The following is a 27,401-nucleotide window of genomic DNA, read 5'->3' as shown; positions in this document are numbered from 1 at the left end:
AATTTATTTATATAGTCTTGATTCCTCTTATTTCTTTTAGTGATTGAACATTGAATTTTATATATACAAATTTATGATATATGTGAAGTTTTTCTTTTGCAAATCTAAAAATGTATATTTTAAATTGAACAGTGTTTAAAGAATCATGAAATTATTTAGTGATAGTAAATTAAATCGAGATATATTGAATGCCACGTTTTAAAGAAAACATTCTTTACATTAATTAATTATTCATTTGTTTATTTATTATTATTAAGGTTTGGGGATTAAGGAACATTTTTATAGGACATTTACTATTAACTATTTCTTCAAAAACATGTCAATGAAAGAAACGAGAGTAAAAATGTTGAGGATATTTTTCCTATTTTAAATCATGAAGAAACAAAATATTTAAAGTCAAATACATAGGTTAATATTAGTAACTCCTTAATTAGCACATAATTTATAATCATCAAGTAAGAAGTCCGTACATAAAAAACGCTAATTATTTAGTATTAATTAATTATTCGTTCATTTTATCTGACTATCAAAATGAATGATAATAAATAAAACATTTAAAAAAATTATGAATTTTCATGTTTGTGATGTGTTAATATTATTAATTTTTTAATTAGTACATAACTCACAATGAATTTAAGAACCATACAAATTGTGTTAATTATCTAGTATCAACTAATTTCTAGTTCTTTCTATCCAAATATCAAAATGAATGAAAACAAACTTTACATGAGATTGAAAAATAATGAATTTTTATGTTTATGAACATTTATCACTCCATATTTTATGTAAACATGCAATCTCTTTCTACAAGTTTTCTAAATGAGATCAAAGAGTTAAATTAGCTTTTCTATGAAAAAAATAATTATATTTCTCTAGTTTCATATGTTTTCTATAATCAATATCTATTTCTCTAAACTTGTTTTATTTGTAGTTCAATTTGAATACATAGAATTGGCATTAATTTTTTTCTTAGGTTTATTATAAGTAAAGTATTTATATCCATTCATTTATGACAAAGATTTCAAGCTTAATAAAATGTCTTACATGTAAACAATAAGTGACTCAATGATTCCTCAACTTCCCCATAAGACGCATAGCAAACATGATATTTGAATCTCTCTCATATTTAAATTGTCTTTTGTTGTTACTTTGTTTAGTAGTACTTCCCATGCAAAGTGAGATGTTGATTGTGTTTCCTTCAAATCATGATGAACAAATTTGAATCCTCCTCTTTATACTATCTTTTAATATAAGATATGTTCATTTTATGATATACCTATTCAAATCATTTCCCTTCCAAACTCACATATCATCACCTATTTGTCTCAGAGATTTTATTTATAGTTGATTCATCATGCAGACTAATTTGGGCAGTTTCCAATCAAATCATTCCTTTCTCCACCTTAGCGTCAATTTCCAAGAGTCAATATTTCATTTACCTAACCCCTCAGTTGTTGTCTTCTTTGATTACAAATTACCACATATCTCGGGAAACCTTTTTCTTGAACATTTCCTCTTCAATCCACTTATCCTCCTAAAACTTAATATCAGTGTCTCTTCTAACCTTCCATTCCACGTTTGTATCAAACAATTTCTTCTACATGTTTGTCCTACACATCTTTCTAAGATCCCTCCACTATTAATAATCATACTTAAATATTTTTTTATCATTTAAAAGGAGCAAATATATGTATTTAGCCTCCAAAACCCCCTTCTGCCGTCTTTATTTTTTTTTTCCTAGTCTCCATTTCTATTTGACCAAAATTACATCTTTAAATAATTGTATATCCTTAATTCCTACATTTCCCTCTTCTTTTGACTTGCTCAATGTCTCCTATTTCACTTATGTAATTCACTTTTTTTTCCCAAAACTTAATATAGATGTCTCTTCTAACCTTTCATTTCACATTTGTATCAAACCATTTCTTTTACATGTATGCTCTACACACCTTTCTAAGATCCCTCCACCACCAAAAATCATACTTAGATACTCTTTTGTAACTTAAACTGAGCCAAACCAAAACCTCCTTCCACAATTATTGTTTTTTTTTTTTTTGCTAGTCTCCATTTCTATTTGACCAAAAGGGCATTGTTAAATAATTGTATATCCTTAACCCCTACACCTTCATCTTCTTTTGACTTGCTTAATATATCTCATTTCATCCATGGAATCTTCCTCCCTTCACTATTTCGTCACATAGGACTTTTCTTTGGATTTTCATTATCTCCTTCTCCACACAATTAGGAAGCTTAAAAAAGATAGGTAAAAGAGAGACAAAGTTTAATTAGACATACTCTACCAACAAAGAAGCGCTTACTCCTTTCTCATCTTAGACTATTTTTCATACCTTCTCCAAAACTATTTTCCACCTCAAGTATTTTCTAAGGTTGTCCCCAACCAAGATTCCCAAGTAAATAAATGAGATTATCATGCGCCTACAGTTCAAGGGGATGACTCATTTATCCAATAGTTGACTATTTGTTCCAACCCTTCATAGTTACTTTTAGAAAAATTTACTTTAGGTGATGATGTTAGTTCAAAAATTCTCAAAATGCATTTTATGACTATAATATTTTTCATGGTTGCATCACTAAAAAATAAAGTATGATTTGCAAATTGTAGCATGCTAACCATAACTTCGTTCTTCTCTACTTTCACTTATTGTAGAAGTTTGTTTTGCATTACTTGTCTAACAAATCCTATTAATCCTTCTACAACAATTAAAAATAAAAAGGATGTTATTGAGCCTCATGTCTTAACCCTTTTGTAGGTGTGAACTCCTTTGTAGAACTCTCATTAACAATGATTAATATTTTAACATTGATTCCAAATACCCTTTTATCTAGGTTATCCACCTTATGCGAATACAACTTCTTTATTCTATAACATAAGAAGTCTTAGTTGACATCATATACTTTCTCATAGTTAACCTTCATAAAAAGACACATTTTCCTTTATGTTTTATATCCTCTATGACTTCATTTACTACAATCGCATTATCTAACATATTTCTACTCACCCTAAAAGTCGACTAAGATATGTATATAACATTTGGTAGGACATGTTTCAATCTATTAGAAAGAAGTTTTGAGATGATCTTATATAAATATCTTCCAAATAAGAGAGAAAGTTTTAAACCTAATAAAGGTTTGAAAAAAAAATTAAAATAATCTTATATAAATATCTTAGAAAAAAGTAGAAAATTTTCATCAAAACTTAGGCATATTAACTAATTTTTGCCAAATATGTTCTCTCTTTTTTATTTATTGGTGCTTGTGTCCTAAAATGTACATGTTATCTATTATGGTTCAAAATAGACTTAAACTTTAAGTTTGTTCGGAGTTTATTAAAGAGATTTTCTAATTAACGTTTATATTAAAGTATTAAATGATTTATTTAACCGTAATATCTATAGAATATCATTAATAATGTTTTACAATTATTATTATCATTGTCAAATGAAAATATTTTTAATTAAAAAAATTAAAATGAATTTTGAGAACAATTATTAATGAGTAAAACCATGAAATTGTTGATTAATGAACTTAGTTAAAAATCCAATGCGTGTGCTGATAAGTTGGCTAATTTAGGATTTATTCATAGAGAATCATTTCATTGGTATAATAGACTTCCAGCTAGTCTGTTCTTAGAATTCTTTATGAATAGGTATAATCTACCTATGTATCCATATGGGTTTTGGTCTAGTCCCCCCATATTTTTGTATTTTCTTTCTTTTTTCTTTTTTTAATAATATTTTTTTCATGTGATGGCAAATGATTGTTGTTACTTGAGGTGTCAGCTTAGCTGAGATGTCAAGTTGCATAGTGATGCGAAAACTTTATAAAAAAAAAAAAAAAACTTAGTTAAAAAAAATCACTGTTTAAAATTTTGAAATAAAAATAAAAATTGATGAATTATATATTGTAATAAAACTAATTTTTGTTTGCCTTGGCCCTAATTTTTCTTTATAGACGGCACTGATTAGGATTCCAACATCCATAATTGGTGGCTGATCAATACAAATTAATTACATAACATAAAATGGAACCTTACAAAAAAAAAGGAATAAATCTTCATAGTATTTAACATCGCACAAACAAGAGGATGATGATCACTGAAAAAACAAGGGAAAATAGTTGTTACAAATCTTATAAAACTTAGATATTAATTGTAGCTAATAACCAAGATAAATTCTTCTTCTTCTTTCTTTTTGAATGGTTACAGATCCTATGCTTTTGTGGGAAAATCTTCTAATAACAAGTACAAACTTTGTAAATAGGGTTGTTTTGTGATAATCAGAAAATAAACTAGGAGTATCATAATCTTAATTAACAGTTTAAAATTAATTTCGTGAGAGAGACTTGATACATTTAAATAAACATAAAACCATTCATGTGCTTTCACTTGAAAAATTTAAATTTTTAAGCCAATTCACAACACAATATCATAACCTATAAAACAAAGTAGTCTAGAATTGGATTATTATCACCACCATTCTTTTCAACAAAAAGAGAAACTTGAATTTTAGTATAAGTTGAACTTATTAGGACTTTTTTAAAAGTGAAGTGTTACTCATATTAGAATCTAAATCTCTCATATATTACTCAAACCTTCCAAATCCTACTGAGTTAATTCTAAAATACTTTTATACTTAAAGGGCATGTTAAATACAAAAGAAAATATATTTTTGTAGTCCTTATAATTATAACAAAACTTAATTTTTTTTTAGTTTCCCGAAAAGATTATACAGATTACTGATTAAAGTCTTGTAAAAATTTTAAAGAACTTTGAAATGTTTTTTTAAAATTACTTATGAGTTAATGATGACTAACATAACATGAATATAAATAGTGGTGACAGATATTATTTTAAAAATCATTGAAGATTGCAAAATATGTATTACTTGATACAAAATTCAAAGGAAAGATCATGACATCCAAAACAATTGAACTAAGCAAATCGAATCCAACACCCAATTTTAAGCCAAAAAAAACATCCAAAACAATAGAGATTGCACAATATTTCAGGGGCTAAACAAAATGTTTACAAATTTATCAATATTCTGAACAATCCATTACTTGTATTTGTGTCAATATATTTTTTTTTGAAACCATGTAAGTAAACAAGATAGAATATTCATTTCTGTATCTATAACATCACGTAACCATCTATTGTTTACAGAGTTCTATTTCACAGGCATCATTGTATCATGTAATTGTGTTCTGCCGCTCTCTAGTTACTGAGCCAATTGGCTTCTATAGTGGAAAGCAACAGAGCAGAAAGCTATAATAATAATGCCATAAATACCAGTGAATACAGATCCTAAAAGAAAAATTCGCAGCAATGTGCCTGAAAAACAGAAAAAGTGCAAGGTCAGTTAGAACAAAATATACATAAAGCATATGTGAGACTTTATAGATATGATTTTCACTATTTCCGCCATTTGCATAAACTATAAAACTCAATATGGTGAATATTTAATTAAAAAGACACGATGGACATGACAATCACAATGCCTTCAAATGAATGCATTAATTTCAATAATTGTTGAGGAGACAACAAATCCCAAAGAAAAATGGCCAGTTATGCTAACACTCAAAGACAGATACAGTTTTGTAATCTTATAACTATTGCAGCTGTCAGGATGGATTATACAACAGATATATAAAGACCAGCAGGTAATAGCATATATGTATATAAAGTTGACATAATAGTGGATGGCTCCAAGGAACAATGAAGTATTTACTAACGGATTTCTTAGGTTGTTCCAAACAATTTGTTAATATAAATGGTGTTGTTTCTTCCTGAAAATTACTTTCTATGGAATTAGTCACCCTTTAAAATTCACCTATTATGTTCCTCCCTTTTAAACTAAGAATAATCACTACACAAAAGTAGCAGGACCCAGCAGCTTGCCATCCTTCACAACCATCCCAACCGAACTGAACCGCCCATGTCAGCATTTGGCATTGCATCACAAACCAAATAATCAACAAACTCCCAAATAAATACTTCACCACGTCCTGATTACAAACATCATGGTAGTCCCTTCTCCCCACCCAGTCAGCACCCTAAAAGCTAATCTCAAATGCATGTTACCGATTTTACTTTCAAGTTTATGAAACATGGTCATTGCAGACAGCACAGTTCAACAAATAATATATTTAATAATTCCAGATTTAAAAAGAAAAGTTTAGAGATATAGGCCTCTTCAAATGTCTAATTTATAGTTGTTTTTTAATGCTTGTTTCCTGACATTATAACCAAATTCATATAATTCTCGACGTCAAGGAAAAAAAGTCATACAAATGAAACACCTCATAAATAGTCCATTACCCTGCAACTATTTATATGACAAAACTAGAGTTTGTCAAAGCCTAATTAAGATGAGATACGGAAGCATTAATGAATGTAGATATACATTTCGCAAGTATATTAACATTTTCTTTTGTAGGGGGGACAAATACATATTGCCCCGAATCAAACCATCTTTTATTGTTTTAAAAAATTAAAATTAAAAGAAGCCTCTAATTATCCATATGACAATAGAACCGAAAGGAAATAGACTTTAAAACCCAAAATATTATAATAAAAAATAAAATTGGGCTATTTCATAAGCATAGGGCAATTACACCAGAGATCAAGTTCCATATTTTCGAATTAATTGAATATTAAGAGAAGCCTGGGTGATATCTTAACCATGTTTTAACATGAATACCACGAAAATGGTTCAGAATGAACAACATTGAATAAAGAACTATTATAATCAACCTAAATATATCTTCCCAGTCCCCCCCTCGGCCCCTTTTTTCTCCAGATGTAACACTACCCTAAGCTAAGAAACAATTACAAGCCATCAAGAAGATTCTAAACCCTGAAAGATGTATAACTCCTCTATCCCACACTTCAGTTAGATCAGCAACCTATCATAGTTAAGAAGACCTGCAGCTGACTTAGAATAGTTCATGCTAATATTAGAAAAATGGATCATGACTTGTCAGAATAGATTATAGAGCTGGGGCAGGAAAAGCAGAAAAACAGATAGCAAAAGAAAACCTTTACTGGATGTCACTCTTCTTCCTGAATATGAATCAAATGTGATTCTAGAATCTAGAGGATTGTCCTCGTATTAGAAAAATTAAAATTTATATCTCAGTCCTAGGAAATTTGAGAGTCCTTTCTCTTCTCTATCATTTGCCTCTAGTTCTCTATATACACTGCCCACAGTTGTAGCCAACTAAGTAACAGCTGATTCAAGTAAGCACAAACACTTCAAAATAGTTACCATTTTTCATACCCATATGGGGTACTTCACTAAAGTTTCCATAGTGTTTGGTTGAAAGGAAATGGAGGGGATGGGGTTAAAATCCCTCCTTGATTATTTTTTAGGGGAGGGAAAGTATTACACTAATTGAATAAATTACCCTTAATTATTTGACTATTCCAAGTACATGGTAGTAAATAAATTCGTTTATTTCCCCTCCTCTCAATGCCCTTTCCCTTGTGAACGAGACACGGTGTCCCTTGCATTATAATTCCCCCAGTCTCCTCCTGTGAACTAAAAGTGCATTATTTTAATACTACTTACTAACTGCATCTTACATTTATTTTAAATTCAATTTAAACTTTTATACAAACACAAATGAGAACATCACAACACTTAAATCATTTTTAGCATTCTATCACGTCTACAATTACTTGTTTCAATTTTAAAACAAATAAATTCCCTCTCACGTTTTAAGATTTATTTTTCATGTTACTTGTATATGATGTATTTTAGTCATGTGTCTTAAAAGTTTTAAAAGTTTGTAGTATCCCGATGTCCACTAGGTAACATATCCATGTCACCTGGTATCAAGTCTGCTCTAAGTTTCTAACTAGGTGCTCATTCTTGGAGTATGTATCAAACAAAACATAATTGAGAGCCACCACTTAGATTTCCTATCCTCCAGCCATGAAACTTATCCATCCTACTTAAGAATGCCACAAGTATTTAAAAAATCTCATATCACAAGAAACATACTCAAACATCAGTGGAGTGTGTTTCAGGGAGTATCACAATAAGCAGCAAAGGGAGTCTCGGTGTCATAATACTAAGCAGGAAAAATGGCTTCAATCAAAATATCGAATAACCTTGAGCTTCAGTTCACATTCTGTGGTATGTTAGTCTATGACGTACTTTGTTTTGCATGTCACCTTATAGCCTGATTGGACAAACTTCTCCATAAAGACTTTTAGAAGAAAAAAATAAAATAAAATGAGTTTCTCCACGAGTTAAAATCAGCTTATGCAAGTTAAAATATAAAGTTTAAAGAAATCATATAAGAGAGCTTTTACAAATTAGCTTATGCATAAGCTAATTTTATGTTCCGGAGAAAGTTTAATTCATTTTTTTCTTTCCTAGAAACCCTTACGGAGAAGTTTGTGCAAACAAGCCCTATACTTAACCAACTAGAGGCATGACAATTCAGACCAAAAACGAGCATCTAAACAAAACAAAGCAAGCATACCAGCAACCACATCATCTACCACCCCAGACAACTAAAAGTATCCAACTAAAAGGTACACACTACACAGTTCACAAGATTAATCAACCAGTGAACACAAAAAAAGCAAAATGATGATCAAGAACATCCTTTAAAAAAATTACATCTTTCAGTAAAAATACCACTAATAATACCCACTTGAGACTTGCAAAAGAAGGCATATGAGTTTGATTCCAGTATGCCAGCACAATTATGAAGGAATCAAATCATGTAATGAAACAAAAGTTTCCAAGCCTCCACTAAGAACTTCAAGAGCAAAACCACAACTAACTTTCACCCAGTAAACAATTCCAAACCAAATTCAAATCTCTCACAATTCCCAAGCCTCACTCAACAATAATCCTATGAACTAGCATCACATTAAATAGCACACCTATATGATAATTACGAAGGTTCCAACATACCAATCAATCCGCCTTCGAATTAGACGACAAGTTCCGTCTCTCAGCCCTGGCCATATCATACTCAAACTTCAACACATTACTAATATGAGAAGTGTCCTTCACATAGAGCAATCTCCCAAAAGCGCTCTCTTCAATAAGAGGAAAGTAAGGGTACAAAACGGAGTTAACAATCCTGAACCAAACCGCACCAAGAAAAACCCCAAGCGCGGTTCCGGCGAGGACCTGAGCAACAGTGTGGTACCCGAGATAGACACGGGAGTACATAGTGAGGAGCGCGAGGGACCACGTGAGGAGGTGGAGGAAAGGGTTGTCGCGCACGTGCCAGAAGGTGAGACCTTTGAGGGAGAGAAGGGTGAGATAGGTGGCGAAGAAGAACATGTACTGGCAGTGGCTGGAGGGCCAGCCGTGGGAGTCGCACATCTCGAGGAGGGCGCAGGTGGCGGGCCGGGCCTGCTGGACGGAGGTCTTGATGACTTCGTTGATGAACTGCGACAAGATGAGGCCGAGCGCGAAGAACATGCCTTGGAGCTCGCGGCGGAAGAGGAAGTGGGAGACGAAGCCGCCGAGAGAGATGAAGACGGGGACGAGGGAAATCCACGCCAGAAAGTGCCCTACGCGGTCGCCCTTCTGATAGCGCACGTGCGTCAGGGTCACGGCCTTCAGCGGCGGCGTCATGGTAGATCTGAAGCGGAAGAGTGAGAGATGGGTTTATTATGGGTTTGAGTTTGGTGTGAATAATGAGAAAAGCTATTAATTTTACATGTGGAATGTGTGAACGGGAACAACTTTACACGCGTGTAGTGTGAGCGTGCGCGCGCGTCGGTCTTCATTTTATTAATAATAATAATAATAAATTTAAAAACAGTATAATCTGGATTCATATCCTTAAAAAATTTTAGTATGGTCTTCTAATTTCAAGAAAATAAATCTGTTAAAAGTGTCTGTTTAGATTTAAATAATCATTCAATCAGCTTTTAGAATAGCTGTATATTAATTTTATTAATATGGTAAATGTTAATTTGATGTGAGTTAAGTATTGCTGATTTAATTAAATTGTGTGACGATACGATTAAATGGTTAATTTGACCTAATAAAAATATGTATTTATTAAAGTGATTTTTAATTTTCAAAAAGTAAATTAAGACGAAAAAATTTAAGAGATTAATATTATATTTAAACTATAATGATCTTTTTTTTGCTTTAGAATAGCAAGTATAAATAAATAAACAGTAGGATCTTGTTTCCTTTTTAATACCAATGTACAACATAAAGAAGCTTAGGTTTAGTTAGAGATGTTTTTAGATTTACTTTTTTTTAAAATTATAATCACTTTCAATTTTTACAATTTTTATTTCTCCATCTATTACTTTTTTTATTTTTCTATCTAATACCTTTTTTTTATTTCTTTATTTACACCATTTTAAAAATAAATAAATAAATAAATTATTAAATTAAAAAAATTGATAAATTTAATTTTGAATGTATTAACAAAAATATTTTTAATGTTTAAAATAGTTAAAAATATAATTAATGAATAAAGAAATAAGTTTTTACAAAATAAAAAAAAGTAATAAATTAAAAATGTTTAGCTTAAATTTTTTCTTTTAAGAATGAAGAAAATAAAAAATTAAACCTTACACTAACATAAAAGTTGAATTTATAAACAAAAAATAGTATTTATTTTTATTAATATTGATAATGTAATCATGTTAATTTCAAGTAAAAAATACAGGACATAATTATAAAAAAAAAAAAAGTCAATTAGTATTACTTAGTAGTGAATACAAATAATATTGAAGTGTCTACCTAAATGCAAAATCTTAAAACAAAACTAATGTAAATGCTACACTTAAAACTGATAACAAGAAAAATACAAAAATAAATAAATATAAGAACAACAATAAAAATAAAAACAAAAAATAGAAATAAATAAAGAATGGTAGAAAAAAAATAATAACTAAAAACATAAAAGATATAAAATAAAGGCAAAACAAAATAAGATAAAGATAAAAGATGTAAAAATAAGATAAAGATAAGAGATATAAGAGGATACTAAATAATTATGTCTTGTATTTTATAGATTCAAATTTTATAATTATGTATTGTATTTTTTACTTAAAATTAACATGATTACATCATCAATAATAATAAAAATAAATAATAATTTATGTTTATAGATTTAACTTTTATGTGGTTATAGGATTTAATTTTTTATTTTCTTTATTCTTAAAAAAAATTAAACTAAACATTTTTAATTTATTACTTTTTTATTTTTATTTTGTAAAAACTTATTTCTTTATTCATTAATAATTATTTTAAACATTAAAATATTTCAATGCATTCAAAATTAAAATTATCAATTTTTTTAATTTATTAATTTCTTTTAATTTTTGAAATTGTGTTAGATAGAAAAATAAAAACAAAAGAATGCTAGATAAGGAAATGAAAACAAAAGAATACTAGATGGAGAAATAAAAATGTAAATAGTGTTATATGATGAATTGAGTCGATTTTTAATTTTTAAAATTATTTTTTAAAATAAAATAGTAAAGTTGTCTAAAATTGTTTGACCTAGAGATTTGGGGTTGAAAAAAAATGTTTTTAATATACTAAAAAATGTAAGAGAAGAGTGACAAAAACTCTTTTGAATTATAATTTATTTCCTTGTTGGTAGAGTGGCCTAAATTAAATCAAAGAGTAATTCAACCACACAACTAAGAAGCCTAAATTTCAATGTTAAGTATCAAAATCCCAAAAACAAAAACTATAGCAAGTTTAAATTTCTTAAAGAGCACAATATAAACTAAATAAATCATATAGTTATTATTTCCTTTCAATAAACATAATAATATACTAATATATTACACTATAAATTTATAGATATTTAATATATATATAAAGTATTTAACTTATTCCACCTCATCTTAAGTGGTATTATACCTACTACTCACGTTTTGTTTGAACATTATTTTCCTTCAAGAACTCACTTCAAAAATAATTGCAAATTATTTGACACCGCAAATATATGTAAAAATATAGAAAATATATTTTCAAAAAAATAAATTGAAAATTAAATAAAATTTGAATAAAGGATATTGTAAAATATTGAAACATAATTTTAAATTAAGTAAAACTTCAAATAATATACTTAAGTTTAATCACATTTGATTGCATGATTAAAATTAAACATAGAATGCAATAACATAAGATAAAAAAAAAAACATAATTAAATTAAAATATTTGAAATAAAAATTAATGAAAAAACAACTAAAATAACATGAGATTTTTTTATTGGGATGAATACTTGAAGTGATATTTCAAATATTCATTGTATATCATCATTTGTTAGACATATTCTCTCAACAAAATTTCCTCTCAGAATCTTTGTTAACATTGATGTTCAAATTTAAGAGTATTTGTTAGAACAAAGTCCAATGCATATGAAAGGGTCATCAAACAATCCAAGTAGATGAAGGATTTCAGAATAGGATGAAAAGATTTAGAGTTATTTTAATAATTCATAGGTTAAGTTGTTTTTAAATTAAGTACTCTTTAGGCCCATGTGACCCATTTATCTTCTTTTAAAAGGACTCACTCATATATGAAATGGCATGTGAATTTTGAGTATACGGTAATTTTTAGAGCAATTGTAGCAAAGGTCTAGCAAATTGGTGCTTTCATGGCCTCCTCATGCCTCCCAAACCTCAAACCAAGGACATGAAAGAAGTCTTAAACACAATCTAAGACCCCTTGACGGCCATTCAAATCCAAATGGAGGAGAACCTCAACCGCCAAACGTCATTGGAGATGTGCAATGACAATCTTCAATCTAACCTCACCATTCTCATGAATCAGGTATCTTCCATTCCGTTCTTAGATCCCAAACTATCCACAGTGGAAGACACCATTCTTCAACCACCACATGTATCTTTCTTACCTCTAAATAGTGCTAACCACCATGCCAGCCCCCAAATAGCACAATCTCAATCTCAATACTAACACCAGCTGACACCTACACTAAGACCACCCAAACTGACCTTACCTTCCTTTTATGGAAAGGAACCCTTAGATTGCTTTTTCAAGCTAACCAATACTTTTCCTTCTATCAAATACCTCCAAAAACACCATCTTTCCATGGTTTCTTTTCATATGCAAGAAGATGCCCTATCTTGATTCAAGTGGTTACATAACAACAACCTCATCTCATATTGGTTCACACTCACTCGGGCCCTATTCGTTTTGGCCCTTCTACATACACCAACCACCAAGTAGAGTTGTTCAAACTTCTGCAAACCACCATAGTCACTGAGTATCAAGGTCGATTTGAAAAAACTATACAATTGCGTAGTGGGTCTCACGCCAGATAACATACTTAATTGTTTTATTTCAGGGTTACATCCAGACATCCACAAAGACCTAGCCATTTTGAACCCCTATTCCATATCCCAAGTCATTGGTCTATCAAAACTCATTGAAGACAAAATCAAGGATTCCAAGCAGAGACCCACACAGTTTCAAACACCGTACACCTTCCAATCTCCCCACATATCAATACCAACAACCTCTCATAAAACCACTACCCATCTTCACCAAAGATCAAACATGCCCATCAAACGATTAACAACCACTCAAATGCAGGAACGACATGCCCTAAGACTATGTTACAATTGTGATGAGAAATTCATTCCTGGCCACAAATGTAATACCTCTCATTTTTCGCTCTTACTAGATGATTTAGATCCACTTGATGATCCAAGGGAAGACACGGTTCCCACAATAGAAGCCTCAAACACCATCCATTTTCACTTGTCTTCCCAAGGCCTAATAGGAACAATTCTCCTAAAACCCTCAAATTCACAGGGGTCATTCATAACCTACCAGTCACAATATTGATTGATTCAGACAACTATCACAATATTCTCCAACCCGCATTGCTCACCACCTAAACCTCCCCATTACACCTAGTCCACCCTTTTCGATGATGGTAGGAAATGGAGCTTTCATACAATGTTAGGGAATTTGCCCACTAGTTAACATTTCCCTCCAAACTTCTACTTTCACTATACCATTCTATCTTTTGCCCATTGAAGGAGCTAATGTGGTTTTGGGTATTGACTGACTCAAAACACTAGGACCCATTAAGGTTGATTTTTATGTGCCAAGTATTGGATTCACTCACCAAGACCAACAAATTATTTTACACCCACCTCCACCCTGACACCACCCTCTGGTACTTATGATGAATTGTGTCAATATCTTTCTACAAATTCCATTGCCTCCTTTCACCTTCTTTCCATTGAAAACCATCATATTCACACATATTTAGTGGAAAATGAAATAGAAAACCCATCATCCCAACTATCCTCCCTTCCCCTTACCATTCAAGCCCTTCTTAGAGATCACCAAATCATATTCCAAAGACCACACGATCTACGCCCCACATAGACCACATGACCACCATATTCCCCTTATCCTCAATACCCAACTAATCAAAGTTAGACCATATTGATACCCTTACCGTCACAAAGAAGTTATCACCCAATTCATAGTTGATATGCTTTAAGAAGACATTATTAATCCTAGCATCAGCCCATTCTCCTCATCAGTTCTTCTCATAAAAAAATATGGCTTTTGGTGTTTCTATGTTGATTATAGAGCTCTAAACGTAGCCGAAATTCGTGATTGCTTCCCAATTCCTACCATCGATGAATTGCTCGATGAACTAGTCTCAACTACAGTTTTCTCTAAAATAGATCTCTAATCAAGATATCACCAAATCCTACTTCTTCTATAAGACACTCAAAAGACAACATTTCACATTATGGATGACCATTATGAATTTTTGGTCATGTCATTTGGCTTGACTAATGCACCATCAACCTTCCAGGAAGCTATGAATGATCTTCCAAGACATTATATATACCAGTTTGTTCTAGTTTTTTTTATGATATTCTCATTTACAATTCTAATTTAGAAGATCACATTATTTATTTAAAGACCATCTTACAAGTTTTACAAACACATATTTTTTTTGTTAAGTTAACTAAGTGAAGTTTTAATTTAGAAGATCAAATTTTTTATTTAAAAACCATCTTACAAGTTTTAAATACACAATTTTTTTTTACTAAGTTAACTAAGTGCATTTTTGCCACAAATCAAGTGAGTTACTTGGGCCATATAATTTCTGAAAAAGGGGTATTCCCAAACCCATAAAAAGTTAGTGCAATTCAAAACTGGCCACAACCATGTTCACTCACAAATTTAAGGGGGTTCCTCAGCCTCACCAGGTTTTACAGAAAATTCATTCAACATTACGCCACTTTCGCCGCTCCTCTCACCGATTTATTACAACACAAAACATTTACATGGGCAGAGCCTGCCTTGAAGGCATTTGAGGAATTAAAATTACAAATTGCAAGAGTGTTTATGCTAAAGCTTCCAAATTTCACCTTACCATTTGTAGTGGAAACAAATGCCTCAACAGTCGCGATGGGAGCAATCCTCATCCTAGAAGGGCACCCACTATCATTCTTCAACAAAAAGGTGGGCTCAAGACTTCAAGCATCATCAATGTATATATGTGAGATGTATGCAATCAAAAAAAGCAATTAAGAAATGACATCAATACTTGATAGACCAACATTTCAAATTTGTCAAAAGAGTTTGAATTCCCTCCTATCCCAAACTATCCAAACCCAGAACAACAAAATTGCAGGGATACGATTTGGAAATAATATACAAACCTGGAAAACAAAATCTAGTGGTCGACGCCCTCTCCCGCCAAGAGACAATCGAGACTCCCATCATGTTGGCAGTGTCCTCACCCATTCCTCTGCTTTTTCATGAATTGCAAAAAAAAAAAAAAAAATCTCAAATGAAGGACAACAATTGATAAGTGCATGCACTAATGACTAGCAACAACCCAACTTATTCTCCACCCACCAAGGTCTATTGTTCTTCCAAAACAATAGTTTCAAAATAGAGACCCCCTCTTCGTCAGCACCTTCTGGAAAGAACCGTTCAAGGCACAGGTAACCACATTAAAATTAAGCTCAACTTATCATCCATAAAAGAATGGAGAAACAGAGGTACTCCATCGAGGCTTAGAGGCTTACCTATGATGCTTCGCCGAAAATCACCTTCAAAAGTGGTACCAATATCTGCACTTGGCATAAATGTAGCACAATACCTCGTACTACTTACCGATAGGCACATCACCATTCCACGCGCTCTACGGCAGGCTACCACCCACCACCTTGGACATGTTACACACACCACACACGGGCACCACCATCGCGAAATTCCTACAACAACACATTAGTCATCCATGCGCTTAAGGAGAACCTCCGTCGCATGCATCAAAGAATGTGCGACCAAGCCAACCACCATCACTTCGATCGAGTCTTTGCTCCGAACGACAGGGTATGGGTACAGATTCAACCCTATCGTCAACACTTACTAGAGTGTCGTGCTAGTCAAAAGCTTGGACCACATTACTCATAATCGTACAAGATAACTCGTCACTTCGGCACCGTCGCATACGAACTCCAGTTGACACCCTCATCGCGTGTCCATCCCGTCTTTCATGTTTCATTACTTCGTCCATTCAAGAGACTAGGAAGTATTTCAGAAAGTGTTTTTAAAGGTGAAAATCAGACAACTTCTAACATTCAAAATCCGCAATTAAACTCTTCACCTACCCCCTTGACAGCACCGCACGCCACAATAAATGCCATGGTGCCATGCAACCCTCACTCAACTTTTTCCCATAACCCTTGCCTCGAGCCACGTAACCCTCACTCAACGTTTTCCCGCAAACCTAGCCTCGAGCCACACAAGCAACGACCCTCTAAAACCCCTAACGTACAAACCCATCTAACCCTACACAATGGCCCAATGCACTTACGACAACCCATCTCGAAAATCCACACCTACCTGCAACTTATATTGCGGCACCACGTAACCCTAATGCCACTTTTCCTCATAACATTATCTCAAGCCCCACACCACCGTCCCTCCTCCAACACCTTTCACTTAGTAACACATCTAACCCTAATTCCCAAAACCCTCATCAAGGGCTCAAGGAGTGTGGAGAGTCCAATGAATGTGAGCGACCCTCCTAAACATGGAAACACACCCTTGCAACCCATACAACCCACACCACTACTGAACGCACCCAACTAAGGCCCATTGAGTGTCCAACAATTCAAACACCATTAAAGGCACACTTTGGGGACAAAGTGTCTCAAACAATAGAAAGTAGTGTTACAACAAAGCCCAATGCACGTGAAAGGGCCACCAAACAATCAAAGTGGATGAAGGATTTCATAATAGGTTGAGAAGATCTAGAGTTATTTTAATAATTCATAGGTTAAGTTGTTTTTAAATTAAGTACTATTTAGACCCACGTGGTCTCCTTTTAAAAGGACTCACTCATATATGAAATGACATGTAAATTATGAGTATACCTTAATTTTTAGATTAGTTGTAATAAAGGTCTAGGAGTACCATGATGGACGAAGGATTCTAGTCTAATATTGACAATATGATGATCCTCATGTATTTGTAATTATTTATTCAATTACAATTAATCTTTTTGAAAGTAAATTGAAATAAATTGCATTAGTATAGATTTAAATAAAATTATATATTTAAAAAAAATTACATAAACCTAAATAAAAATTATAAATCTATAAAATCAAACTCTAATCAGTTATTTAATTGATGACATTTTTCTGTATCCAGATAAAAATATTAAAAATTGACATAAAATAGATTATTGTTAAAATTGGAATTGATTTTTTTTCTAAAGAAAAATTGGAATAAAATATTCTAAATTCTATTTAAAGAAACTTTATTTCATATATAATAATAATAATAATAATAAACATTAGCATGTCTAGATACCATAATATATATATATATATGTACTTTTTCTATTAATAAACGAATAGTTAAATATTTAGATTTATTACTCACAAATATTTGTTAAAAGTATTTACTTTATATCTATTTTGAATTTTATCCACAAATATGTATATACCGATACTTTGTTGACATCCCTAGAAAGGTGTAGGACAAAAGCCTATGAATATGAATTATGCACCTACTATCATTCTAAGTGGGACCATTTTTCCCCCAAAATGAGGTCGTGGAGACAAGTTTTCCATCAATGGAGATTTTTTTTCCTTTTAGTATTTGATACATATTTAGGAATGTTTTCAGTGTCATAGTAAATAATTTTAATTATTATTAAATATGACGTTTTTATTAATTGAATACTTTTAAATTATTAATGGTAGCTTTTAGTTTGTAAGTATGAAATAAATTTTTATGGTTGAATTGTAGAATGTAAATTATTTTTATCGATTTAAATAAAATATAATCTATAGAAATTAACATTTTAAAAAAAAAATTATAAGTTAATTCTTCTATAAATAAGATAATTATAGCTTAAGAAATAAATTAATGATAAAATGTAGGCAATTTTTTCCTTCACCTCCATACATTCCTTTGCATTTTGATAGTAATTATGAAAAATTGATCTTAGCCTTTTAATTTTTTTAAAATAACTCACCTTTTAAAATAACATCAATTGCACCTCTACACCCATAACTCATTTTCAGTCACAACACTTCTACTATTCTCCATTCACAACGCTTGATAGAGCAATTTTATTATTTGAACGTGTGTGAGAGGGATGACGAAAATATTTGTTGTATTCAACGTTCTCCATTTGGAAGATTTATTTTTTTTAGTTTTATATTTCATTTTTGCATCTCATTGGATTTTTTCCTGGGTTTTGTGACTTCTAAAAAAACAAAAATAAATAAGCGAACTAAAACACAACTACCACAAGTAAAAATATCACAAAACTTATCTCAACTATCAATGTTCATCACCAACCACCACTCACCACAAGCAACCACCACCACTTGAAAATGAAGATAAATGCACCACACTTTCCACCATACTTAGAAGGGTATTGTTGGAATTAAAAAAATATATGAAAATGCAAGGGATATATGGAGGTAAGGGAGAATTTGCCTAAAATATACCATCCTTAGTAACTTTTTTGTGTTTGGAGGGGTTGGCTAGGAGGTAAAGATGTCAATGTGGGCTTGTTTGTCCCGCATTTGGCCTGTAAAATAAGGGGTTGGATTGGTCCACCCCATATAAAAAATATAGGTTAATTTTATTGGTTTGCCTCGTATAAGAGCTTACTCATGGGTTAGCCTACATAAAAAATATATTTTTTTTAATTAATGAAAATAATTTTTTAAATATAATATTTGAATAAATTTATTTTAGTTTATTAAATTATTTTTTTTATTTAGACTAATTGGATAAATGGTCTTGTAGTATTATTTTTACGACACATGCGTAATAAGATATGAAATAAAAAAATTATTATAATATTATCAAATTCCGTGAACATGCTATGAATTAGAGATTGAGGGGAGTTTCTTCCTGCACCTTCATGTCTTTTTTCTTACACCCCATACTTCAAAAAATATTCAAATTATCCTGTGACATGTGAAATTCATAAACTTCCCGGGTTATAGAATCTGAAAGTTAAGATTTGTGTTTTGGATGGTACAATATTCTATTTTGCACAATCAAAAATACAAATTTATATTTCAGATTGTAGAATTTAGAATGAATAATTTTAAAGTTTTTGAAAATATGAGGCTACATGAAAAAATTATGGAGATACAGAAAAAAAATTCTAAATTTATAAGATATGAGGACTATGCGGGTCAGTCCACCTCATCCCAGACTTGACACGCATAGAATTTGGATTATGCAGAACAAGTCTAAGTGGGTCAGCAAATTAAATTAGACATTCCACTTTATTTTTTTATTAACGAGACTCGTCCGCATTGTCATTCCTATTGTTAGGCATAGCAATATGACGGGTTTTTGACCATGATAGGGTTATTTTTTTTGTTTTTTACCAAAATGGGGTCTGTTTAAAGAAAATTACAAATTTAGGCAAGGCACGACTGTATATGCACAAATTGTCCTAATTAGACACGACTCTGCCATGTCATACTGAAGTTGTGCCAACTTGGCACGACTTCTGCCACGTCATATTTTTTTTAAAAAATTTATTGTTTATATATTGGATAGTAAGTTATGTAATGTTAAAAATTAATTTGACACATAATTTTCTAAGAGTGTTAGTTTTAAGGAACAAAAAATTGGATAATCGTGTATGGATTATGTTTCAATTGAATGAATAAATACATAGATAAAGAAAATGAATGTTCTAAGAGTGTTATGAATAAATAAATACATAAATAAAGAAAATGAGGAAATTAATAATCAAATTTGAATTGGCTTTTATTATTAAGCTTGTCTGTGCGGATAATTGCTTTTATTGTGACCTTATGTTCTACAATATGAACATTTTTTTGGCTTATTTGGAATTGAATCATCCATATCGTTACGAATGCGTTGAGTGTTAGGTCTTCCTGATTGATGTCGGCGCATGATGGGGTCAGGTAAGAAATTTGGTCCCGTGTAAGAAGACCAATAATCCTGATTTCGAACTGGATTAAATTGGACCTCATAAGCTTTTAAAATATTGTGCAGACTGTATACTGGGGCCACAAATGTCGTTACCTGTAAATGACAAAATGAGCAAACAACAATTACATGTGAATAAGACAGATGTAAAGCTTGAAATTACTTCTCAAGCTATTTATTTTGCAAATTCACAACAATAATTCTCTATTTATTTTCCAAATACAATAAATTTTCATTTATTTATTTATTTCCAAATTCAATAACAATTTTCTTCATTTTTTAATTAATCAAATAATCAAGTTATTGTATTACATTACCGTCAAACATGATCCATACACGATTATCCAATTTTTTGTTCCTTAAAACTAACACTCTTAAAATATTATGTATCAAATTAATTTTTAACACTACATAACTTACTACCCAATATATAAACAATAAAATTAAAAAAAAAATTATGACGTGGCAGAAGTCGTGCCAAGTTGGCACGACTTCAGTATGACATGGTAGAGTCGTGTCTAATTGGGACGATTTGTGCATATGAAGTCGTGTCGAATTGACACGACTTGCCTAAATTTGTAATTTTTTTTAAACGAACCCCATTTTGGTAAAAAGCAAAAAAAATAACCCCATGATAGTCAATAACCCCATGTAAAGAAACGCTTGTGTATCCGCATTTTCCTCTTTTACACAATTTTCACGATGATAGAAATTTAACATACGTACAAAAATAATTTTGGATGAGTCGAAAATGAAAAACAAAAAATAACATTTAAAATAAAATGATGAATTGATTAAATAACCTCTTTTTTCTTCTTCTCCGGTTTGAGTCTCTCTTTTTCTTCAATTTTTTTCTCTTCTTCCATTGGTAGTTTTGGGATCCGAGAGTGTGATGATGTTCACGTTAAAGTTAGGATTGACTTGATGATAGATACAAAAGAATAATAGTTTTACCAACGAATATAATTGCTTGAAATGGAGTGAAGAGAGTGATTGTAAATGAAAGTTATTTTATTTGATATGTGAGATTTGATGTAGAAATGTGTGAGAGTATGCTCCCTCTTTCTTCCTGTTGTTGTCTTAAACTAAGGAATTAAGGAAATAGTGAGAAAATTAGTTTGCATATAAAAACTATACATTAATATTAAATTAAAAAATAATTTTATTTTTTAAGTAATTTACATAAAATACCAAAAATACTTCATTGTACTAATAAAATAAGATAATTAAATAAAATAGAAAGAAAATAAATTTATGTAAAAAAAAAACGATTATAATAAAAAATCCCAATAGATATAAATATTATATCATCAAAGAAATTCTCCATAAATATTTTGTAATTTGTAATGAAAAATTTGTAATATTTTGTTGGTTATTTTAAGAACTCCGTGCCACACTACTATACTAGAAGTTTATTTTAAAACCTTCTATAGATCTAAACCTTTTACTTTGTCACTAGTGAGTTTGCAAAAACCCTTCACTCACAAAACGCACCAAGCATACTGGCTAAGCTTCTCTGCAATGGCCGATTCAGGCGTCACTTCTAACAGGAGGGATCCTATTAAGTCCTCAGGTGCGTTTCTATTCATCCCTAGGTTTTCATTTCTCACCAATTCAAAATTGAAAAAAAAAATCAGGGACAAATTCTAAGGTTTGTAAATCTCCATTTTTTTTTAATTCTGACAGAAAGGGGATTCAATCGTGTGTTTGTTTGTTTCAGTTGGGAATGCCGCGGCTAGTAGGAGACGACAGCATGCAGTTGCAGTTGGAAAAGAAAGAAGGGAATCGCTGATGCGAGCGAAAAGACTCTGCAGGGTGGGCATTGGTGGTGGCGATGACGAAGTTTCCATTGACAGCGACATGTTAATTGATGAAGAGCAATCTCTTTTGGAGTCTCAGACTTCTGTGGCCGTGGAAAATTTGAAATCTGCTCTTGCTTCTCAGTAAGCTCTTCCGAACTTGTTGGGCCTTCAATGTTTGTCTTGCTGGTAGTGTTGGTTGTTTTGAAATTCGGCTTTGTTTGGACTTTGGAGAAAACTTCTCCATGAGCTTTTAGAGAAGAAAAGATGAAATAAATTTCTCTTGTAAGCTAATTATGTTTAGCTTATGTATGAGCAATTTCTGCGGAAGTTGTTTTTAGCTTAGCTTATGCATAATAGCTTGTGGTTCAACTTTATTTCATTTTTTTTTCTTCTTATTTTCTTCTTTTACAGTTTGTGTGAAGTTAATCCAAACAGAGTAAAGTTAGGTAGATATAGAATAGGTGGTTGTAGGAAGACCATGAAATAGGTTTAGTAGATTATTTGTAGTTTATGATGAACTCAGAGGACTATTGTGAGAAAATGAGGGCAAAGTACTTGCAATTTTGTGAAAATTGTTTTAATTGAAATTATGTTGTTGAAACACATAATTAGCCAATAGTTTTGTTGGTCTGAGGATGTAAAACCCACCAAATGTTACTAGTCTTCTGATTGAGGTGGGAGGATCTTCGAATGAAGAAAGCTTATACACCACAAGATTGGTGTTTTGTTGTTTTATTTCTTCATCATTTTAGTCCTATATTGGTCTTTTATTAAATCTTTGGTATCGTCTTGGCTCTATTTTAAAATAAACTGAGAAAGGCTTCAACTGTGTCAATTTAGTTCTTATATTCATTAACTTTGGCTTAAGCATTGCCCTATACTTGTTCAATCGACAGGGGAAAGGGTGCGGTGAAGAAAAGAGTTGGGGCCCTTCAAGAATTAAGGCGTTTGCTGTCGAGATCTGAATTTCCTCCTGTTGAGTCTGCTCTTAAAGCTGGAGCTGTACCAATGCTTGTACAGTGTCTTTGTTTTGGTTCTCCAGATGAACAGGTCTGTAGTTTCGTCTTCCTTTAAATCGTGTTCAATGACTTGTATGAATATTTGTACTCACAAAAGGCTTACATATGAATGCTATGCATATTGTATGGGATCAGTAGCGGGAAGAATTTTTCTTAGAGCTTAAATTTTGGGGTTAATGCCTTCTGCAGTTGCTTGAGGCAGCTTGGTGTCTCACAAATATTGCTGCAGGGAATCCAGAAGAAACAAAAGCATTGTTGCCTGCATTGCCCTTACTTATTGCTCATCTTGGGGGTGAGTGATCACTTTGAGATTCCTTTTGCATATTAAGAAATGAATTTATTTTTATTTATATTTGTATTTGATAAAGATTAATAGGAATTCTTATAGCTTGAATTCTCAAAGAATTGTAAGATATTTTTTTTATATAAAAGAAGAAATGGGATGGAGACATAATTATTTTTCATAAATGTCCGGTTTTCTAATCTATTCAGTATTATTATAACAAAGTTTTTCCTGAAGGTTGAGACTGTTTTAATAGTTTTAGTATTTACAGTTACCTTTTAAATTCACGAATGATCTTGCTCTGCAGAAAAGAGTTACCCACCTGTTGCTGAACAGTGTGCTTGGGCTCTAGGAAATGTGGCTGGTGAAGGTGAAGAGTTGAGGAATGTTCTGCTAGTTCAAGGGGCTTTACTACCTCTTGCAAGAATGATGCTACCAGATAGAGGTTCAACTGTTAGAACAGCTGCATGGGCTTTGTCTAACCTAATAAAGGTTTCAGATACATCAATTGAATAAGTTGCTTATCGCATATTGTTTGTTTCAGTGATTGGCCTTTTTGTTACTGTTTAACACTTGCTGTACATCTGTCTAACCTTATTCATGGTCCATTTGCTTGTATGGGGTCATTTTTTCTGAGATGTGTTATGTTGTGATTAAATTTCTGTTTGCTTTTGCATTATGATTTGTGTAAGATGAAACATTCCATATGCATTTTTTATCTGTGAACATGTTTGCCATGACATGATTTCCTTTCTGGAAACTTAACATGACTTTAGTGTGTGTGCATGTAGGGTCCAGATCCTAAAGCTGCTACAGAACTCGTTCATGTTGATGGAGTATTGGAGGCAATCATTCGACACTTGAGGAAAGCGTGAGTACTACTCTGGGACTACTTGTTGTGTTATCTTGGTCATTTCTTAGCCTGTACAAGTGCTAAATTTGGCCTGATTTCCGGCAGCAATATGAATTGAATCAATATCAGTAAAAACCTTCCCAAATATTATGCCATTTCTTTCCCCATTAAACTATTTCTTATTGATGTTAGCAAAATTATCTCTATAATTTTCAGTCTTGTTTGGATGAAGTCCTTGAAACTGAAAATTGTATGCCTATAACTTGTATGCGCATAAAGTTCACTTTCCTATAGGTTCATTATGAGCTTAAAAACAGAAGTGATGATAGTTGAAATCCTCCTTTTAGTATTATGACTTTGTGGAAAACTTATTTCCTTAAGTGTTGCAGAATAACAAGTTCTTCTACTCATTGAATTATACCCCTGAAAGGCTGTCCTGATTATTGTCTTATTAATAGTTTTTTCACCTCAGGGACGATGAATTAGCAACTGAAGTAGCATGGGTGGTTGTGTATCTGTCCGCCCTTTCAAATATAGCTACCAGCATGCTGGTGAAGAGTGATGTACTTGAATTACTTGTAAATAAATTATCAACATCAAACAGTTTGCAATTAATGATTCCGGTAATGATCTCTACCGTATTATGTTTTTTGGTTCAGTTGTTGCAAAAGTGTCTCTTGACATCTATAACTTTTTCTTGTGATTAGCATACATCAATACACACAAATCACAATGCTTATGTTATTCTAATTGATCTGTTGTTTCTAATAATAAAGGGAAATCCCTCTAGATTTTGCGCAGTTTAGGTAATCTCATTGCTGGCGATTCCCGTGCAATTAACGCAGTTCTCATTCCTGGACGTGAAATTGCAGGCTAGTAAAATTTTCCTTTTTTGGCTAAGATGAACTTATTCATTTTGATCAAATAGTATGGATCAAATTCTTATATCTGTATTTTAATGGAATTTTCAGGTAATGCCATAGATGTTCTTGTAAAATGTCTGAATTGTCAAAACAGGGTCTTAAAGAAGGTATAAAATTTAATTTTTGTTTTATGACTCTATCTTTGGATCAATTATGACAGGCTTTGTAATATGTGCAGGAAGCAGCCTGGGTGCTGTCTAATATAGCTGCTGGTTCTGTTGAGCACAAACAGTTGATATATTCTAGTGAAACAGTGCCTTTGCTATTACAACTTCTTTCTGCCGCTCCATTTGATATAAGAAAGGAAGTGGCTTATGTATTAGGCAACCTTTGTGTTGCCCCAACTAAAGGTGACGGCAATCCAAGTTTGATCGTGGAGCACATGGTTTCACTGGTTGAAAAAGGATGCTTGCCAGGTTTTATTGATTTGATTAGATCTGCTGATACTGAAGCTGCAAGGCTAGGACTTCAGTTCACAGAGCTGGTAAGAGATTTTAATGATTGTCTAAATGATTACTTTCTATATATTTTGACTAGAACGTGTCTATTCACATGGTTTGATCAGTAAATCAGTCCTATTAGTTTGTGTAATCTTGACAAAATTACACCTCACAACCAAGAGCGTACCAAGTTCTGAGATTTAAACCCCTTGTTGATTACGATCTCTTGTGTTGGTAGGTCCTGAGGGGGATGCCAAATGGCGAGGGCCCAAAGCTTGTAGAACAAGAAGATGGGATTGAAGCCATGGAAAGATTTCAGTTTCATGAAAATGAAGATCTGAGAACTATGGCAAATACTCTAGTTGACAAATATTTTGGAGAAGACTACGGGCTTGATGTCTAGTAGGGATCAGACTAGCTAGATTCAATGTCATTTCTACCCATACAATGCTTGCCTTGCCTCTGCCGCATGTCAAATATTGAACAATACAAAGTCCCTGTCATTGCTGGTCAACGATTCTGAAGGCCAATAGAATCTGTTTTGGTATTGTTGTGTTTGATAAAATTATACAGGGCTTGAGATTGTACACTTTCGATGGCCCTTGTATGAGAGTACATACAAGATAGACTGAAATGTAAATTTTTTGTTTTTAGTTCTGTTGCAGTTCTCTTTCGTTAGAATTTAGCACCTATATGCAAAAGATACCCGTTACCACTAAGTTCAGTATACTCCCAGAATTTGATTCCTGAATTTTTATATGGTGTAATTAAACCTTTCTTGCATTAAACTTGACTGCACAATGCAGTCTATATATTTGAGCGTGCACAATAATTGCACAGTGCAGACTAATTGAATACAAATTTTGCAAAAGCATACAATTCGTTTATTAAAAGAAAGCATACAATTCGTTTTATTAAAAGCATATAAAATTACATCTATATTTTAAAACACATTTAAATATAATGAGATCTTATTTCATTTTACCCCCTCAAACTCATAAATCTCATGTTCGGTCCTAAGAATATGTTTTATGATCTGGAAATTATTTCTGTGTACATGATGGTGCCATCATTCCGAAGATCATTGAAGTCTCAGTTCACAATTTTGTGGATTCTTATATCAAGAATATCCAGTTAACAGTGTTGGATTTTCAAAGGCGTGCATGGATTTACCAGGCATAAGACACAAAATTGGCTCACCTCTCTCTTCTAGCTGGATGCTGAAACTGCTGCAGGAATGGAATTCCTTACGTGCTTCATTGCAATGCTGTTGCTTTCACATTGAGCTTATGTACATGTTACTTGGTTTACCTGATAACTAGTGAAAACTGTGTTAAGTGAAAAGTGCGTGTAAATCCATCCATAATCTGAATTAAAGTGCTTTTTTAAGTTAATCTCTTTATTCCCATACTTTCACTTAACACATGAGAGAGTCCAAATCTCTCCTAATGTGGGGGCTATTGTTAATTTATCCAAAAGGTCCAAACCCAACCACTGTCATATCATAATCTGATGTCTTTTTCAGCACAATCGTAATTACTTGGCAAGATCCTCCTAGGTTCATTATTAAAGTATTTTTAAAAATATTAAACAATTCT

The 27,401-nt window shown here is 32.0% G+C and overlaps 2 protein-coding genes across 2 annotated transcripts; one reads left to right on the top strand and one right to left on the bottom strand.

The window, feature by feature from the left end:
- Nucleotides 1-5,116: 5,116 nt before the first annotated feature.
- Nucleotides 5,117-9,692, bottom strand: LPPGAMMA (Phosphatidic acid phosphatase (PAP2) family protein). Its single transcript, XM_068636447.2, has 2 exons — nt 8,952-9,692; nt 5,117-5,350 (listed from the first exon to the last, which is right to left on the bottom strand). Exon 1 carries the CDS (start codon nt 9,624-9,626, stop codon nt 8,955-8,957), a length of 672 nt encoding a protein of 223 aa, XP_068492548.1. The 5' UTR covers nt 9,627-9,692; the 3' UTR covers nt 5,117-5,350; nt 8,952-8,954.
- A 12,203-nt stretch (nt 9,693-21,895) lies between these two features.
- LOC137829600 (importin subunit alpha-9) lies at nt 21,896-26,456 on the top strand. The gene is made up of 11 exons (XM_068636445.2): nt 21,896-22,056; nt 22,204-22,426; nt 23,182-23,335; nt 23,494-23,596; nt 23,895-24,079; nt 24,379-24,458; nt 24,913-25,063; nt 25,231-25,312; nt 25,412-25,470; nt 25,542-25,847; nt 26,042-26,456. The coding sequence occupies exons 1-11, from the start codon at nt 22,005-22,007 to the stop codon at nt 26,204-26,206; spliced, it is 1,560 nt and encodes a 519-aa protein (XP_068492546.1). The 5' UTR covers nt 21,896-22,004; the 3' UTR covers nt 26,207-26,456.
- The last annotated feature ends 945 nt before the right edge of the window (nt 26,457-27,401 follow it).

Source organism: Phaseolus vulgaris, chromosome 7, assembly GCF_051622355.1.
Source record: "Phaseolus vulgaris cultivar YP4 chromosome 7, ASM5162235v1, whole genome shotgun sequence".
NCBI classification, from domain to species: domain Eukaryota; kingdom Viridiplantae; phylum Streptophyta; class Magnoliopsida; order Fabales; family Fabaceae; genus Phaseolus; species Phaseolus vulgaris.
The sequence above is the reverse complement of the archived record's forward strand: the minus strand, read 5'-3'. Positions and strand labels throughout refer to the sequence as shown.

Bases quoted from the DNA above. Each gene is read 5' to 3' on its own strand.
- LPPGAMMA (XM_068636447.2), bottom strand. From the start codon at position 9,626: ATGACGCCGCCGCTGAAGGCCGTGACCCTGACGCACGTGCGCTATCAG.
- LOC137829600 (XM_068636445.2), top strand. From the start codon at position 22,005: ATGGCCGATTCAGGCGTCACTTCTAACAGGAGGGATCCTATTAAGTCC. The intron at 22,427-23,181 runs GTAAGCTCTTCC...TTCAATCGACAG, and splicing joins AAATCTGCTCTTGCTTCTCA to GGGAAAGGGTGCGGTGAAGA. The intron at 25,471-25,541 runs GTATAAAATTTA...TAATATGTGCAG, and splicing joins AAAACAGGGTCTTAAAGAAG to GAAGCAGCCTGGGTGCTGTC.